The sequence below is a fragment of the Photinus pyralis genome, unplaced genomic scaffold, assembly GCF_008802855.1.
Source record: "Photinus pyralis isolate 1611_PpyrPB1 unplaced genomic scaffold, Ppyr1.3 Ppyr1.4_LG5, whole genome shotgun sequence".
Classification (NCBI taxonomy): Eukaryota; Metazoa; Arthropoda; class Insecta; order Coleoptera; family Lampyridae; genus Photinus; species Photinus pyralis.
The window spans coordinates 36,565,291-36,580,495 of record NW_022170596.1 but is presented as its reverse complement, the minus strand read 5'-3'; the positions used below and the strand labels follow the sequence as shown (position 1 = coordinate 36,580,495).

Sequence of the window (15,205 nt, the reverse complement as noted above, 5' to 3'; positions counted from 1 at the left end):
CACAGTAGAGTTATTCTTTCCCGCCCTTACACGGATATGAAAAAATACAAATCTAAATGACGATATTGTGCTCAAAATTAATAAATTATAGCCACTATAGAGTGCTGAATGTAAAAACCTGGAGTCGTTCTCTGGGAAACTGCATTGAGACATTGCATGGAAAGAGGAGCAAAGGGTAGGAGATGATCAGCTACTATATACTTAATACGATAGTACTTTCTCGCAAAAAACAGCTTATATAGTATGGGCACCAAAGAAGAGACTTCGTATATTTCGCCCTCCTTCCTTTTTTACCAAAAATCGACTGCACCAAAATTTCTCGGGAAAAAACTTTTTCTTATTAATTTGGGTGCGTAGAATCCAAAACGATTCGTACTTTTTCGATTAGACGTCTCAATTAAAAGTTATGGGTAAAAAACCAATTTTGACAAAAAATTCAAAGGGCTGTAACTTTTGATCTAGTAGTCCGATCTTGGAACTGTTTGAAATTATGGATTCTACAGGCCACATTCTATAAGAAAATATTTTTTTCCGGTCGATCTGAGACAATTTTTTGTTCGAGCCAAAAAAAAAGGCAGTGTATAACCATCCTTTTTTACCAAAAATCAAATGCACCAACATTTCTCGGGAAAAACATTTTTCTTATTAATTTTGGTGCGTAGAATCCAAAACGATTCGTACTTTTTCGATTAGACGTCTCAATCAAAAGTTATGGGCAAAAAACCAATTTCGACAAAAAATTCAAAGGGCTGTAACTTTTGATCTAGTAGCCCGATCTTGGAACTGTTTGAAATTATAGATTCTACAGGCCACATTCTATAAGAAAATATTTTTTTCCGGTCGATCTGAGACAATTTTTTTTCGGGGCAAAAAAAAGGCAGTGTACAACCTTCCTTTTTTTCCAAAAATCAACTGCATCAAAATTTCTCGGGAATAAACTTTTTCTTATTAATTTGGGTGCGTAGAATCCAAAACGATTCGTACTTTTTCGATTAGACAAGGCAGTGTACAACCTTCCTTTTTTACCAAAAATCGACTGCACCAAAATTTCTCGGGAAAAAACTTTTTCTTATTAATTTGGGTGCGTAGAATCCAAAACGATTCGTATTATTTTACGTTCGCATTAACATTCACTCTAATGATTCGATGTTTGATGTTTCTTTTGAAGACTGCAGCAGGCAGATACAGTAATTTTGTATTTTTGGGGTTGTTGCAAAATTTACAGATGTTGAATAAGAAGATCCTTTGAATAATGATAATTTAAACATAGGAACAGATAGAAGTCCCCTGTGCCTCAAATTTAAGTGGTGCACGTCTGTACGAAAGGTAATTTTGCGGTAGAGATACGGAGGAATTTTACTGTTTAATATTTTATGAAAAAATAAAGAAGAGTGAACAAGCCTTTCCATCATATTGAGCCAGCCTATCATTGGTAAGGTATCCGCTCGAACTTCCTAATTCCAAATATGAAGCGAAAGCATGAATTTTGGACACGCTGGATTCTATCACAGTCTTTGAGTAATAAGAACGGTACATATACCACGTCACAATAATTGAACCGTGATAGAACCAGTGCATCACAAAGAACAGCCTTCTGCTTGATGCCAAGAATGTGACGACTAGAATCCAAGCATCTTAACTGATAATAAGCCGAAGCAATAAGGTTGTCAATGTGTTTAGTAAACCTTAATTTACTATCAATAGAAATGCCCAGATTTTTTACACAATCGGCTATTGGGACAGGTTGGTTACCAAATTTGCAAGATTATTTTGCCTTGAATGTGCTTTTTAAGTTTATTTTTTATGAATAAGAGTATCCTAGTATGAAAAGGGCATTCCACCTGGAAGTGCATATGAAATGAGCTGGATTACCACTAAATGCCGAACTGCCGAGCGCCTACTGTATATCATTGCACAAACGCTAGTGAAACATATTCTCATTTTTGAAGAATTTTGTATATGGAGTTAAAGTAGGACATCCCATCTTTTGCTGTCGAAAGAATTATCAATATAAATGCATCCCAATGAGTAATCACTTACATCGGTAATGAACTATAAGTGAAACACGTCTGTTGGGGGCCAGGGAGAGTCCCCAACAATGGGTTTGAACATTTTGCGTCAACATATTATTTATATAAGCCTTAATTTTTAAGTGGACAGGGTTTAACGCACCCAACCCACTGTACATTTACCAATATCATGTCATTATGTCAAGTTTTATCTTTTAGTTTTTGATTAGGGTCACCCGGTGGAAATGTACGTAAAAATGCGAGTAATCATTTTATGAAAAAATTTATCTTTCTAATTTTTTCAAATAAATTGACATGTGCCATACATTTTTGCATTTAACAACAATAGAAAATACAATCTAAAATAGTATAACTTCTTCGAGAAATTGATACAGATTTACACTTCCCAATGCAAATGTAACATATAAAAAATTTAAATATATACGGCAGCAATTAAGTATGCCATCACAGGTTTTGATCATATATTAAGTAATCGCCGATTACAAAATTAAAGTTGGAGCAAGTTAAGTGCAGCGTTCTACTAACAAATACTTGCAAGGGAAGTACTGCATGCATCTTGAAAGTTTAAACACTGACTACATTGCTTCTGTTTAGTTAAGTAACTAACATTATAGCCTTTGAAGGGAAAATTGGACCTAGATTACAGCACTGCTGATGTAAGTGCATACATGCAACCAGCCGAAAGTAAGGCCGTTACCGGTACTGTAACAACCCACGCATACACGATGTTCCTGTAAAACCACAGATAAAACAGTGTAAAACAATCGCTAGCGTTACCTGAATAATTTCCAATCAACCCCTTTGCGTGAAGAGCTAAAATAACCTACGAAAACGATTGACCCGACTTTACAATGAGTTGTAGAGATGGGTATACCGATTTTGCTTGCTAGTAATACTGTAAAAGCTGCACCTATTTCTATAGTGAATCCGCTGAAATGCAAAAATTAGCGTTAACGTCCTACAATGAAATAAAAGCGTACGTTGCAGGAGTGATTTTTGTCAAATCCTCTCCAATTGTTTGTATCACTCGCCGTCCCCACAGCCATAAACCAACCGAGATTCCGACTCCTCCATACAATAAGATATATAAAGGTGTTTCAGATTGCTGCTGAACAGATCCTTCACAATATATTAACCACAGCGCGATTAAAGGCCCGATGGCGTTACTAGAAAATAAATGCGTCATTTGAGTTTCAGAGTTAAAAGTTCGAACAAACCTCACATCGTTACCACCATGTGCAAAGCTGCCAAAAGTGGCAGTTAAAACTTGTAGAAAACTAAATAATTTCGATACACTCCTATTCTCACCATATAGATCTGAATTCTCTTGTAATTCTATGGCACAAATACCCTTGTCGTTCTCAATTTTAGCAAAACTTTTATTCATAATTAAAGGAACTCCGCTTGAACTTGGCGACAGTGCAGGATTGATATCGCTACTTAGTGTGACGGTGCTTTCGTTTATTGGAAGATGTTTGGGATGTTCCTCTAGATGGTTTCCGGCCGTATAGCCATTTTTCTTATCATGATGTGGTGATGGAAACATATACTTCATTGACATTTTACCTCCCACTGGTAACATTTCCGTATTCTCCATTATTATTGTTAATTGCCGATCTAAATTTTGAGAATTTCGTTGAGAGGGCTTCGGACTACCTTCGGGCGACGTTTCGGAAGATTCGCCTATGTTAAAATTAACCGGTGGCTGCTCCACTTTCATTTCTTCACTGATACGTTTACGCTGCCACGGTACGACGACTAATTGAATTAAAATTGCTGCTAACAAACCGACTGACACACTTATAGCAGCTGCCATCCATAACGGAATGTTATCCATGTAGAGTAATTTTGGACCGTCGTGTACAATTGAAAAAATATTGACTAAAATTGTAAATCCATAAAACAGCGGTAAACTATAAAAGGCTGACTTCAACGGGTCCGAAGTATTTAAAATGAAGCGTTTTATGATTAGTAAAATAATAAGGGATGTAATTCCACTTAAAACTGGAGATATGAACCATGAGCCGACTGTAAAGATAACTGTAAGTCTTTGCTGGGCAACATGTCATTTACCTATTGCTCCTAAAATAGTCCAGTGAAGACCTTGTGTGCCACGAGCTACCAAACTAAAACCTATGGAGGCACCGACGATACTATGGGTACCAGATATGGGCATTTTCAAGAAAGTCGCAGCGATTAACCACACAGCACTACCGGCGAGAGTACTCAGACATCCCAGCATTAGTTCCACTTCGGCATCCTCGTATACTGAAATGTCCAAGATACCTTTTCGCATAGTATCCGACACCTTGTATCCTGCAAAATATGTTGCGTGTTAATTATTGTGCTCCACCAACAGGAAATTATAGCAATTAATTTTTCAGTAGCAACAAATTATTTGAAACATAATAATTCCTTTGCGCGTTCACTTATTCTGAAATCGCGCTATTTACTTCAGCTGCTGAAAAAAAGAAAACAAGAGACCATTTCTTAAAAATTCCTTCTGAAGAACATTTTTGTGTCCTTTGGTCACAATTCATTCGATATATGTGATACAATTATAGCAATAACAAAAAAGTTTCTCGCATGTTGAATTTTTCTCTGCGCGGATAATAAATGCGCGATTTTGTAGGGCCTGTTAAAACTATACTAATATCAGATTAGGCATCATATACGCATAATTGGAGGCGAATATCATTCTAGATTATAATGATATAGTTCCTAGAAAAAGAAATATGATGATGTAAAGATAGAAAAACGCGGATTTACTAACATCGTTTTATCTTCAATACTTTAAACCTAAAAATTAATTATTTTTAGTGTTATTAAAAATTAACGAACACCATAATTTGATTGTGTGTACTATTGACAAGCTCTCATTGAAATTTCGTGGCTCTATGTTGAACGGATCCGGAGTAAAAAAAATAGTGGAGCCGCGCACGAATTTTCCATAAGCCGTAATGTATTTCATATGACTCCTAACGTCACGTGACTTTTTCGAGCGCTCCGGCCTGTAAGTATCGTAGGCCTCGATTAAATCCGTGTAGGTATCATCCTTTGAATCCATCAACAGTTATTGATAGCTTTATGACTAAGTTTGTTCTTTCTTACGCAGTTTTGGCAAAGTTGTTATAAAGAAATGTAACTTTGCCAACACTCTTCAAAGTCGTGTACCTAATTGAAAGAAACCGTCTTTAACGTTGTACTTTGCCAATGATAGTGATTCTAAAAATAAGTTCTTTGAAGAACCTCCCTTAAGAAACTGTCCTGATGCAGACCGAACGCTCGTTTAACGTTTTTCTTTCTTAAAAATGGAACTTATATTCAGAAAGTAGAATTTAAGATTTTGGCGACATCAAATGTTACTGGCATTAGCGGGATTAGCCCATGTACAAAGTTAAGTAACTAGCTGACATATGATAATTATCAGTTTGAATGAAAAAATAAAATAATAAACGCCCACTCTACATGTTTAAGCAAAGATAGATACTCATTAGCGTTAATTACCCGCAAGACAGTTTTTTGGAACGAAGGTACTACCAATACCACCAATCAGACCATCTTATTCAAAGTCAAACGATCTTTATGGGGGTGCCCGGGGTTCAATTTCAATACGAGACGGCAGACAAAATCCTAATAGATAATGTTTCATATTTGGAAAATTACAAATATGATTGCACATTATCCAAGACAAGAATCTTGATTTTTTTTCAAATCTACGCTAAATTTGTCACCTACGTATAAATTGAATGAATGAATTATTTAAAGTTTCTCATTTTCCGCTAGCGCCTTAGCCCATAGTTGCTCCTGCTGAATATCTCCGATTCCGAATATACTCTAGGGATATTAGCTCATCAAATTTGGCCACAAGAGAATTTCGTCCCCGAAATAATATTCCCCCCCGAAAAAATTCTTGACTTTTGGATTCACTCAAGGAACAGACATGAAAGCTTGCTGTTAGGAAAATCTGTATGTGCTCCTTAAAAAGGCGGAATTTTTCAATTGATATCCCAAAGTTCAGGTACGACCAGGCCGAATGTAATTCCAAATGAATAATTTAATATGTGCATAATTTAATTGAACACTGCTTCACGTTTACACAGATCGTGATAATAATATGGGCTTTTCCTTTATTACAAAAAGCAATTTATTATGTTAAGAACATTTGCCAAAAATTGCGCAAAAACTCAAATAAGTGAAAAATTGGTGTTGGTGGCGCAAGGCGATTTATAAACAACTGAGTACAAATTTAGAATGGATTTAAAACATTACTAGAGTACCTCATTTTCCACAAAGTACCTCAAAATGTCTCCCATTCCATTTTCCAATACCTTCCTCACATTAAAAGTTCCTTTGAATGTCTTGGTTTCAAATTGTAATGGTTGACCAATGAAAAATGACACATCACAGGATATTTATGTTAATTTTTCCACAAAACAATGAATTAACGAAGATCACGTCATTAATTATTATGCTTTAAAAAGGGGAATGAATGAAATGTGATGTGATGGCATGATTCGCAACAGCTGACTGACCGAGTGTAACTATGGGTACATCAATAGCACAAAGTGCTTTACAATTCTCTAACAAAGAAGAATGATCACCTTTCAACCTCATTAACAAATGTGTTTCTAATTATTTCGCCAAATTCTAATTAATCTGACCATACAGGAGGTATGCTCATTGCAAACTGTTAAAACGAGGCACCCTAAAGGATACACAAACATTTCACTTACACTGTTTCTAAGTGTGACAGTACCTAATACCAGAAGATAATTAACATATTCATAGTTGCAGTAAGGTCAAGTTCAGGGCTAATAAAAATATTATACTGCACAATACTTAGGAGTTGTATTAAAACTATACCATGAAATTATAGACATGCAACGTATTGTTTGCAGAGTAAGACAATAAAATCCTGATTGTATCTCGGTAACGAACAAACCCACAAATTTGTAGTCATAAAAAATATTTGGGGTAATGATCTCATTCGAACAGAACTAATTATATTGCAATTTTTTCTCTCTGGAAAAAAATTTATTTCAGTTCAATTGTTCCTAACCATGGACTAGTTGCTACTTTTACATTAGAACTCTGTCACGTTGCATACAGATGACCTACAATTACCAATCCAATGCAATGAACTTGAATTTTTTCTACATTAAATATAGACATTCTTGAACTCGCTCATATATTTAGGGTGTTGTACTGACAATGGTTCTATTTTAATTATACCCACCTACTTACGACGAAAACTGGCACTTAAGTCTAATTATATAAGATCTTACCTATTAGCACCGCACCGGCAATTTCAAAAATAGTGGCCAAAACGCAAGCTTGATATATTGTAAGGACTTTCGATCCGACGCTGGTACCGAACGAATTGGCGACATCATTCGCACCAATTCCGAAGGCCAACACAAAAGCAATTATAAAACCCAGGACGATAAGCCATAAGATGTGGTCCGAGTATGGTTCCATAGTGACGAATTAAATGAGTAATGACGATTACACAGTCACGAGAGGTAAAATGTTATTCTGTCTGGAGTTTCATCATGATGAGGGTTCTGAAAAGAAAAGGACAGTGTGATAATATTTTCGAAAAACATAGGCTTTCGATACTACCCACCTAAATGTATCTTTGATCACTAATTTATCACCTACTACACATTTTGGAAAAATGTGCCTCATTTAAAAAAAGTGCACAGTACATGCATATCAAATTTTGGACAAGCATCGCGATTGTTGAAAATTTATTTGCAAAAACCTTTTAGCACCAACGGAACTAAATAATGTAATTAAAACCGAATTGAAACAAGACTGTGCTGTTTTAGATATTTCGACTTTCTGTCGACCGCTTTTTTAGTTACGTTTTTTTTTCTATGAACCTGCGCGTAAGGCACCCCCTACTTCAATTTTAAAGAAAATGTTACAGTATTTTCCGCAAAAATGCCTACGCCAAAACCGCTGACCTTTATTCTAAATGCAGAATAAATTTCGACTACCTTTTTTTTTTGGCGGGAAATCGGTTAATTTATGAATCAAAACATTAGAGGAATTCCCACACTCTTTTCGCGACCATTAATTACGTCACAATCGTAAGTGACTTCACGTATTTTTCGCAACTGCCAGTAATGCATTTAAAATTGCAAAAAACAAAAATCGATTTTCCCAAACACGTGGTACAAATAAGGGAGAAATTAATGATATTACACAATATCATGCAAAAACCAAAATTGAGGAGCATCGCTTAATCTATTTATAATTGAACTAACATGCTAATTTTATAAATTACTAATTATTTAAGTATTTACTTGGCAAAATTTGCACTGTCGTCAGAAATTGGTCAAATATTAAGCACCGCCATGTTAACGACCGACTAAAAGTGCGCATGTGTGGCACATTTCCCCGTTAAATAAATTCCATTTTTATATTTACACATTTTGTCAATCAATGTTCACAATTTTTGTAAATGTTAATTTAAATTTGTTCTAATGAAAATAAAATAACACGATTTTAGATGTTTTTTAATGTTTGGAATTTCGGCTTTGATCAGGACCGTATTCAGTAGAAAGATTTCGATCTTCGCGCGCCTGTTGCGATTTAAGGTCAGCAACTTACCGCAGGCGCGTCGCCATATTTCGTTTTTTTATATTAAAATCACGCCATACATTCTTACTTGCTTTTTTTGGCACAATTCCATCATACTGATTAAAAAATTTGATTTAGAAGCTATATTAATCAGGTGGGACAGAATCAACCCCCTAAGATCTAGTGTAAAAATTATGGATGAGTGAAGAATTCGTAGATTGTTCTGTATTCAGTTGTATCAAATTTTTTTATTTATTAAAATATGTAGTTGTTGTTATATTATGTATAATTGGCTTGGCTGTGAATAAAATATTTTAATTTAAACAAACTCCCATGATGAAACAACGCAAAATCGGGATAAAACTGGAAATTGATGTGTTATTTCAGGATAAGGTATAAAAAATGTAAAACCAAAGGAGAGGTGCTTTAAAAAAATACTTTAGTCAATTGTTTTTTGAAATTCAAGGGCTAATAATGACCAAAATCAAAGAATCAAAAAATTTAATTTTATATTACAAACTTTCTTTTCGGAATTTGTTTACTTAACGGTACACAACAAAAAAAACAAATTAAGTTCATTCTTCCACATAACATTAACATGAGGAAAACAGCGAGAACTTGTAAAATCTAACTATTTAGAAATTTTTATATTTTTGTTATTTTTTCTTAAATAAAATAAGTTATACTTAGAAAATTATCACATGAGATATATTTCGTTTGCTGGAATAGGTCATGCCGTGCTAAGAAAAGCGGCAGATTTTTGCTTTACAAAGCCAAAAGATTATGAAACCTACATTAAAATGTAAAGTGGGTATTAATTACAAGGTACACCTCAAAATAAATGAAACATTCTTTAGGTAAATTATATACATGATAAACAGTTACTGCCTGAAAACCAACAATAGTAAATAAAGAAGAACCTAAAATTAACCAGGGCATAATAAATATATAAATATATACCTATAGTTACAATCTACAAAGTTTTTAAATCCGATTCTGCATCTACTACTTTATCGGTATCATCACAAGTCAATTCCACATTATTGCAGTCTTCTATAGTAATTTCGTTCACAAATACGTCGTGCTCATCCCGATCATCTTGATCCAAAGGCGGCGCGAATATACTTTCCGACAGAAAAGTATCATCCTGTATCTCCGAATCTGAATCTCCCAACTGCTCTACTTTAATTTCCCTTTGAAGGCGCAAATCATCCGGGTTGATCGCCTCTTCATAGTATTCATCTTCGTCATCCGAAGCGTCATACAGTTCGTTGCCAAATTTGTCCTAAACACATTTGTTTACTTTTCGATAGCGCGATTTGTATTATTTACCTCGGCTATGGTTGTAGGCATTACTTTTAAAACTACATTTTTCGCCATACCGTTTTGGAGATAAATTATGTTGGACGTATTTTCTGATTTAATCAATTTGGATAGCTCACCTACTTCCGTCTGTGGTTTGTCCGACTTACTATAATAAGGGTGGTGTTTTGTTAATACTAAACGTCACAATTTACATGCTAGGCTTACTTTATGATTCTTTAAGGGGCTTTACTACCTCATATGAAAAAAAATGTAATACTTAAAACATTGAATAAATAAAGTGTTTATTCAATGACTTAAAAGCTATTTAGTAGTATCTTTATGTATTAATTAATAGTTATTCCCCCAACCGGGGGAGTATTGGGTAGTGTCGCTTTAAATAATTGTTATATTGGTTCCAAACCATGGGGTTTACAATTTAATGATGACATCAGCACAAAAGACGTATTTATGCATCCACGCGAAAGATATACCATGTAGGTACTATCAGATTGAGTAACTTAAAGTAAAAAAATATATAATTGCTTCGATATGGCACATTTTACTAATGTAATTTTGTAGAGAAATAATACTACACTAGATAGACATATTAAATAAAAATAAATATAACTGCCTCTACAACGCGCACTTCATAAAAAGTCAGCTTAGGCAGAAATCATGAAGAAATTTACTTATATTACTTTTTTACAACCCTTGCATTGTGTACACAAATTATGCAGTTTTTGTTTTACCCATAAAAACAACCTCCGCCCTGTACAATCCAATTAATATGTAACAGTATCAGTATGAAAAGGCCTAATTTTAGAAGGGCATACCGTGAGCACAAATGCACAATTGAGGCACAGTAGATGAGCTATGTGAACGGGCCCAGATCCAAAACCCAACTCTCCTAACTCTACCTAAAATGTTCTCAAATATTCTTGTGATGGAAATAGTAATGCGGATACTTAAAATATCGACAACTCGATCGACAATCAAAATCTGTAGCACATTTCCAATAATAAAAAAGTGCTATTGCCCCCGTGCTTTTCGACAACCGCAATATCAGACAGATATCAGATGGAAAGGTTGAGGGGGCAAATACCCAGCGTGTCTGGAACACTGAATATATCTTCAAAACAACATTTCTGGTATCCAACATTATAAAAAGTTTGCAACCAATCTACACGCGCCGGGGGGGAGTCATTTTTTAATGACAACCACTATTTTTTATTATATTTTTAAATTTTATTATATATTTTTAAAGAAACGTACAGGCTCCAACTTCCAGTATTTAATAGTTGCCCTTAAAAAAGATGCACCCCTTGATCATACAAGAGTACATGGGTTGTGGAGCACACACCAATCATGTGACTGGAGCAATAGGCAATAGGCAACATTACTGTAAACATAACCTAGAACTTATAAGACTTGTGTTGTGAACATAATAACCTTCTTGTGAGAAAAAAAATAAAAATGAACCGGAAAATTGTGACAATTTCAATTGTTTATGCGGCAAAGTCACACCAACTACCTTTATAAAAGTGGCACAATTTTTGACTTGCAGGAATGGACTTACAAAAAACATGACAATTTAATCGGCTTTCAGTGCTCCCCCTCAGTAGTGATGAGAGCGTGCTCTGTGTACTTAAAAATTTAGAAATAATCTTGTTAAACAAATCAAATACTAAAAGGTATTTGATCATTACGATATTGTCATGTAATTGCTAGTAAGATTCATACATATTTTTTGTAATTGTAGTAGAGAACCAACTCGGATGTGAATATGTCTCTCTCTCTTGCTACATAGTGTAGGCATCTGTACTGCTAATTGTGTGTAAATTCATAGTATTAAAAGCGCTTTACCACTACTCAAACATATAAATCAATGATACTACTATATAAAATACGGGAAGAGCATAAAACAGAAGGAAATTTCGTTACGTCTCTAGAAGTAGGAAAGCCCCCGAAAAACAAATACAAACCGTTTATTTTTTGAGGTAGGTGTATCTATAATAAGGCCGTAATGTATATCCGTCCGCCATGGATTGAACTTCTCTTGTTTTGGACTTGAGCTCTCAGATTGAAGATCGATTTCCTGTTCATCATCGGACTGGCACAACTCTGCTTCATTATACGAATGATCTAATCTAATATATTTGCTATCTCGTATGTATTGTTGATGTTCCTGTAGCTGTGTCTTCTGCTTCTTTCCGCGCCGCGGATTTGTGAAAAGATTCGAGTCGTATCCCTCTCTCCTCATCATTTCAGGTAAATAGCGGCGTCTCGCGTTTATAAACCAATTGCTTACTTGTAGGATAGTTAGATTGGTTACTTGAGAGAGAGTTAGTTTCTCAATTTCGCTAGGATAGGCGTTAAATCGATGTTCGTAAAGCCAATTTTTTAAAATCTTAACAGAATCTTTGGGTAGGTGACCTCTTCCTCGTCGTACAGTGTTAGCTTTCATATTTAAATACGGCCCATCTACAAACTGTACAATTTCTTCTGAGGCAGAATCATTATCGTCGGCACTACTGGCAGATTGATAATTTTGATCTATAACTAAAACACAGCCTTTGAGCAAGAGCGAGATGTGTGCAAGACCAACGTTACCAGTGTCCTGCAGTAAGAACTCTTCGGTGCTGGCCATGGTCGTTTTGTTTACGAAAAATGAGTCACAAATAAATCACTCTGGCAAGTTTATGCCAAAATCCATCAGCTTCCCTGGGAATGACAAAAATAATACATCACGATAAGTGATAGTAGCATGCACAAGTTTGGAAATTTTCAAATTTGAATGTTTAAACTGGAGAACATTAAAAAATTTGGGGAAATTTCTTGAGCCAATCAGTATAAAATGTAAATACGTCAAAATATTGGCTACTGCCAAAATGCTGCGAATATTACCAGAACTGAATGACAGCAAGGTATGACAGATTGACCTCTGGCATTTGACAGGAAGGAAATCAAATTCTTAAGCTTTTCGTTAATCAACGTACCTTTTTTTTGGAAATCTTTTCAGTGGAAATTATGGCAAACAAAAAAATTCCATTTGCTCACGTAGTGAACTAGGATCATCAGATTTCATTATTCAGGCATCGGTGGCGTCATCTGTTGGCATTTCAATTCAGTGACCTATGATGAACAGGGGGGGATTAAGTTTAAGTTACGCGGTGTCCATTACAATATGACTATACCGTTGATTGAAGGATCATTTACTCAACGATTATACACACTATAATCAAAGAGTACATTTGCTCTTTGCTACATATAATCAATGCAATTACCTATACTCTACAGCGGACAGCTTTAGGGCTCTTATGGAGTACCATATAGAAAATCTAAACAACTTATACTTATACTGGGTCATGGTTGTTTGCGAAAGACCGCTGAATATGGGTAGGTAATTGTTCATAGGCTAAAATATCATCTGTAGAAACCAAAACGGATATTTTTATATCATTTCTGGTCCATCAGTTTTTTTAATTACGCGGTTATTATTAAATGTAATATTGTAAGTCATTCTAGAATCTTTTTCATATTTTAGCGTTTGCTCGGAAACGCCGAGAGTTAGAACGATGCGTTTTTTTTACAATGGTTTCGAATCATACAATGATATTCATGTAGAAGTAGACATAATGATTTCTTCTGTAGGACGCCTAATTCTATGCAACCAAAATAACTTCTAGAAACAAATAAAGATCTGGCTGTCATATTAATTACTAATTTGAATATTGTTGCTTTGACTTCATAGAAAATAAATCTCTTAAGCTCCTGTTACCGGCACTATACCAATTGGAAATATCAACTTTTTCTTTAGTTGAATACATCGCACGCGAACGAAAATTAGAATACGGAAGTCAAAGCGATAATTTTCACATTAATTAATATAACAGGCCGATCTTCATTTGTTGTATGTATAGTCATTTTGCTTGCATAAAGTTAGGCGTCCTTCAGAAGACTTTTTATCATTTAAAAGTAGACATAGGAAATTCCTATAGGAAATCCCCATGTCTACTTCTACATGAATATCACTGTATTTACATACAGGGTGGTAACTTGCGTAACGCATCATAGGGATTTCAATGAAAAATTCAGAACATGCTATTATTGGCTCCCCAAATTATTTTAGAGCAATTAATGTATTAAGGTTTTTTGTAGAAAAAAAATTTTTACGTCAATCAACCGTATTAGTTTTCAATTTTTTGCATAATAAAGACGGAAAATTGGAAAAATAAAACCCGATGTGCTAGCGGATCTCCCTCGTTTGTGGTAAACACATTTTTTTATTAGTATACGGGAATTGCTTGTATACCGGAGGATCCAAAATTACTGCGGACAGTTTGAATTTCCAGCAAAACTAAACATTTGTTGGTAACATACCAAATGTAATTTATTTATAAACAGTGTGGTGGATCAATTGGATCACTAAACAATAATCTTAAATAGTTATTTTTCAAGCGCAGTTGCACTCTTCGCCGAAAAAGTACCTCACTGCGAAAGAGCAGTTTAGAATATTAAGTTTGCGAAGTGTATTTGATAAGAATTTTGACGACAAACTATATGTCGGATACAGTATCTCGCATACAGTATCCCTGTGTAAAAGAGAAAACTAAAAGCATATTGTACATTTGTACCTACTACTTTATCCTTGATCCGGAGTATCAATGGAGGGTACCCTATCAAAGAGTGGAAAGAATCGTCTAAAGTTAAACAACACAGATCTACTGGCGATGTGAAAACTTGTGAATATCTCGAAAGTGTTGGAGGAAAGTACCTATAAAAGGAACAAAAATATTTTGGAGAATTTGTTAATTTGTGAAATACAAAATTTTACATGTCGTAATTAAAAGTCGATTATCTGAGCTTTTGCTAATATCGAAAAGTTGCATTTGCCCTTTTCTAGTTCGTACTGCTTCTATTTCGAGCAGTTTACTATCATCAAATTTATAAAAATGAAAATCTTTGATCATTCTTTAAAATTACAACATGTTATGTGTGTTGCATATGTACCAAGCGCCAGCACAAAATAAAAATTTGCTCCTGCATTTGCACTGAAGCAACTATCGCCGTAAACGATATTACGATACGATATACATTCATAAAGGTAAAAATATGTGAGTCTGCGACAGTGAAAATAAGGATCATTTTTGCAAACTCTGGGCCCCCTCTTAATAAATTCTTACTTTCCATTGGTAGAACTCCCACCTACACGGTACACCGTTGGGGCAATTTTGAAAATAATAATTCTTTTATTTACAAACCGCCTTTCTAGTGAAGTC

General features: G+C 34.8%; 2 protein-coding genes across 3 annotated transcripts; both read right to left on the bottom strand.

Annotated features, from left to right (window-relative positions):
- Positions 1 to 2,489: 2,489 nt before the first annotated feature.
- Positions 2,490 to 8,489, bottom strand: LOC116171028 (sodium-dependent phosphate transporter 1-A). 2 transcript variants are annotated; one of them, XM_031487666.1, is made up of 7 exons: positions 8,345 to 8,489; positions 7,319 to 7,597; positions 4,104 to 4,346; positions 3,248 to 4,058; positions 3,011 to 3,196; positions 2,808 to 2,960; positions 2,490 to 2,761 (listed from the first exon to the last, which is right to left on the bottom strand). In XM_031487666.1, exons 2-7 carry the CDS (start codon positions 7,509 to 7,511, stop codon positions 2,671 to 2,673), a joined length of 1,677 nt encoding a protein of 558 aa, XP_031343526.1. In that variant the 5' UTR covers positions 7,512 to 7,597; positions 8,345 to 8,489; the 3' UTR covers positions 2,490 to 2,670. The 2 variants fall into 2 exon arrangements, with proteins under 2 accessions (XP_031343526.1, XP_031343527.1); XM_031487667.1 differs by lacking the exon at positions 8,345 to 8,489 and adding an exon at positions 7,660 to 8,259.
- Positions 8,490 to 9,107: 618 nt separating this feature from the next.
- Positions 9,108 to 13,014, bottom strand: LOC116171630. The gene is made up of 5 exons (XM_031488579.1): positions 12,924 to 13,014; positions 12,537 to 12,649; positions 11,909 to 12,485; positions 9,954 to 10,092; positions 9,108 to 9,906 (listed from the first exon to the last, which is right to left on the bottom strand). The coding sequence occupies exons 2-5, from the start codon at positions 12,571 to 12,573 to the stop codon at positions 9,595 to 9,597; spliced, it is 1,065 nt and encodes a 354-aa protein (XP_031344439.1). The 5' UTR covers positions 12,574 to 12,649; positions 12,924 to 13,014; the 3' UTR covers positions 9,108 to 9,594.
- Positions 13,015 to 15,205: the final 2,191 nt, after the last annotated feature.

Excerpts from the sequence above, each read along its gene's own strand:
- LOC116171028 (XM_031487666.1), bottom strand. The coding sequence starts at position 7,511 with ATGGAACCATACTCGGACCACATCTTATGGCTTATCGTCCTGGGTTTT. Across the intron at positions 4,347-7,318 it reads TGCCGGTGCGGTGCTAATAG|GATACAAGGTGTCGGATACT; the intron begins GTAAGATCTTAT and ends CATATTTTGCAG. Across the intron at positions 4,059-4,103 it reads GACTATTTTAGGAGCAATAG|TCGGCTCATGGTTCATATCT; the intron begins GTAAATGACATG and ends TTATCTTTACAG.
- LOC116171630 (XM_031488579.1), bottom strand. The coding sequence starts at position 12,573 with ATGGCCAGCACCGAAGAGTTCTTACTGCAGGACACTG. Across the intron at positions 12,486-12,536 it reads GTTCTTACTGCAGGACACTG|TTATAGATCAAAATTATCAA; the intron begins GTAACGTTGGTC and ends GCTGTGTTTTAG. Across the intron at positions 9,907-9,953 it reads TGCCTACAACCATAGCCGAG|GACAAATTTGGCAACGAACT; the intron begins GTAAATAATACA and ends AAATGTGTTTAG.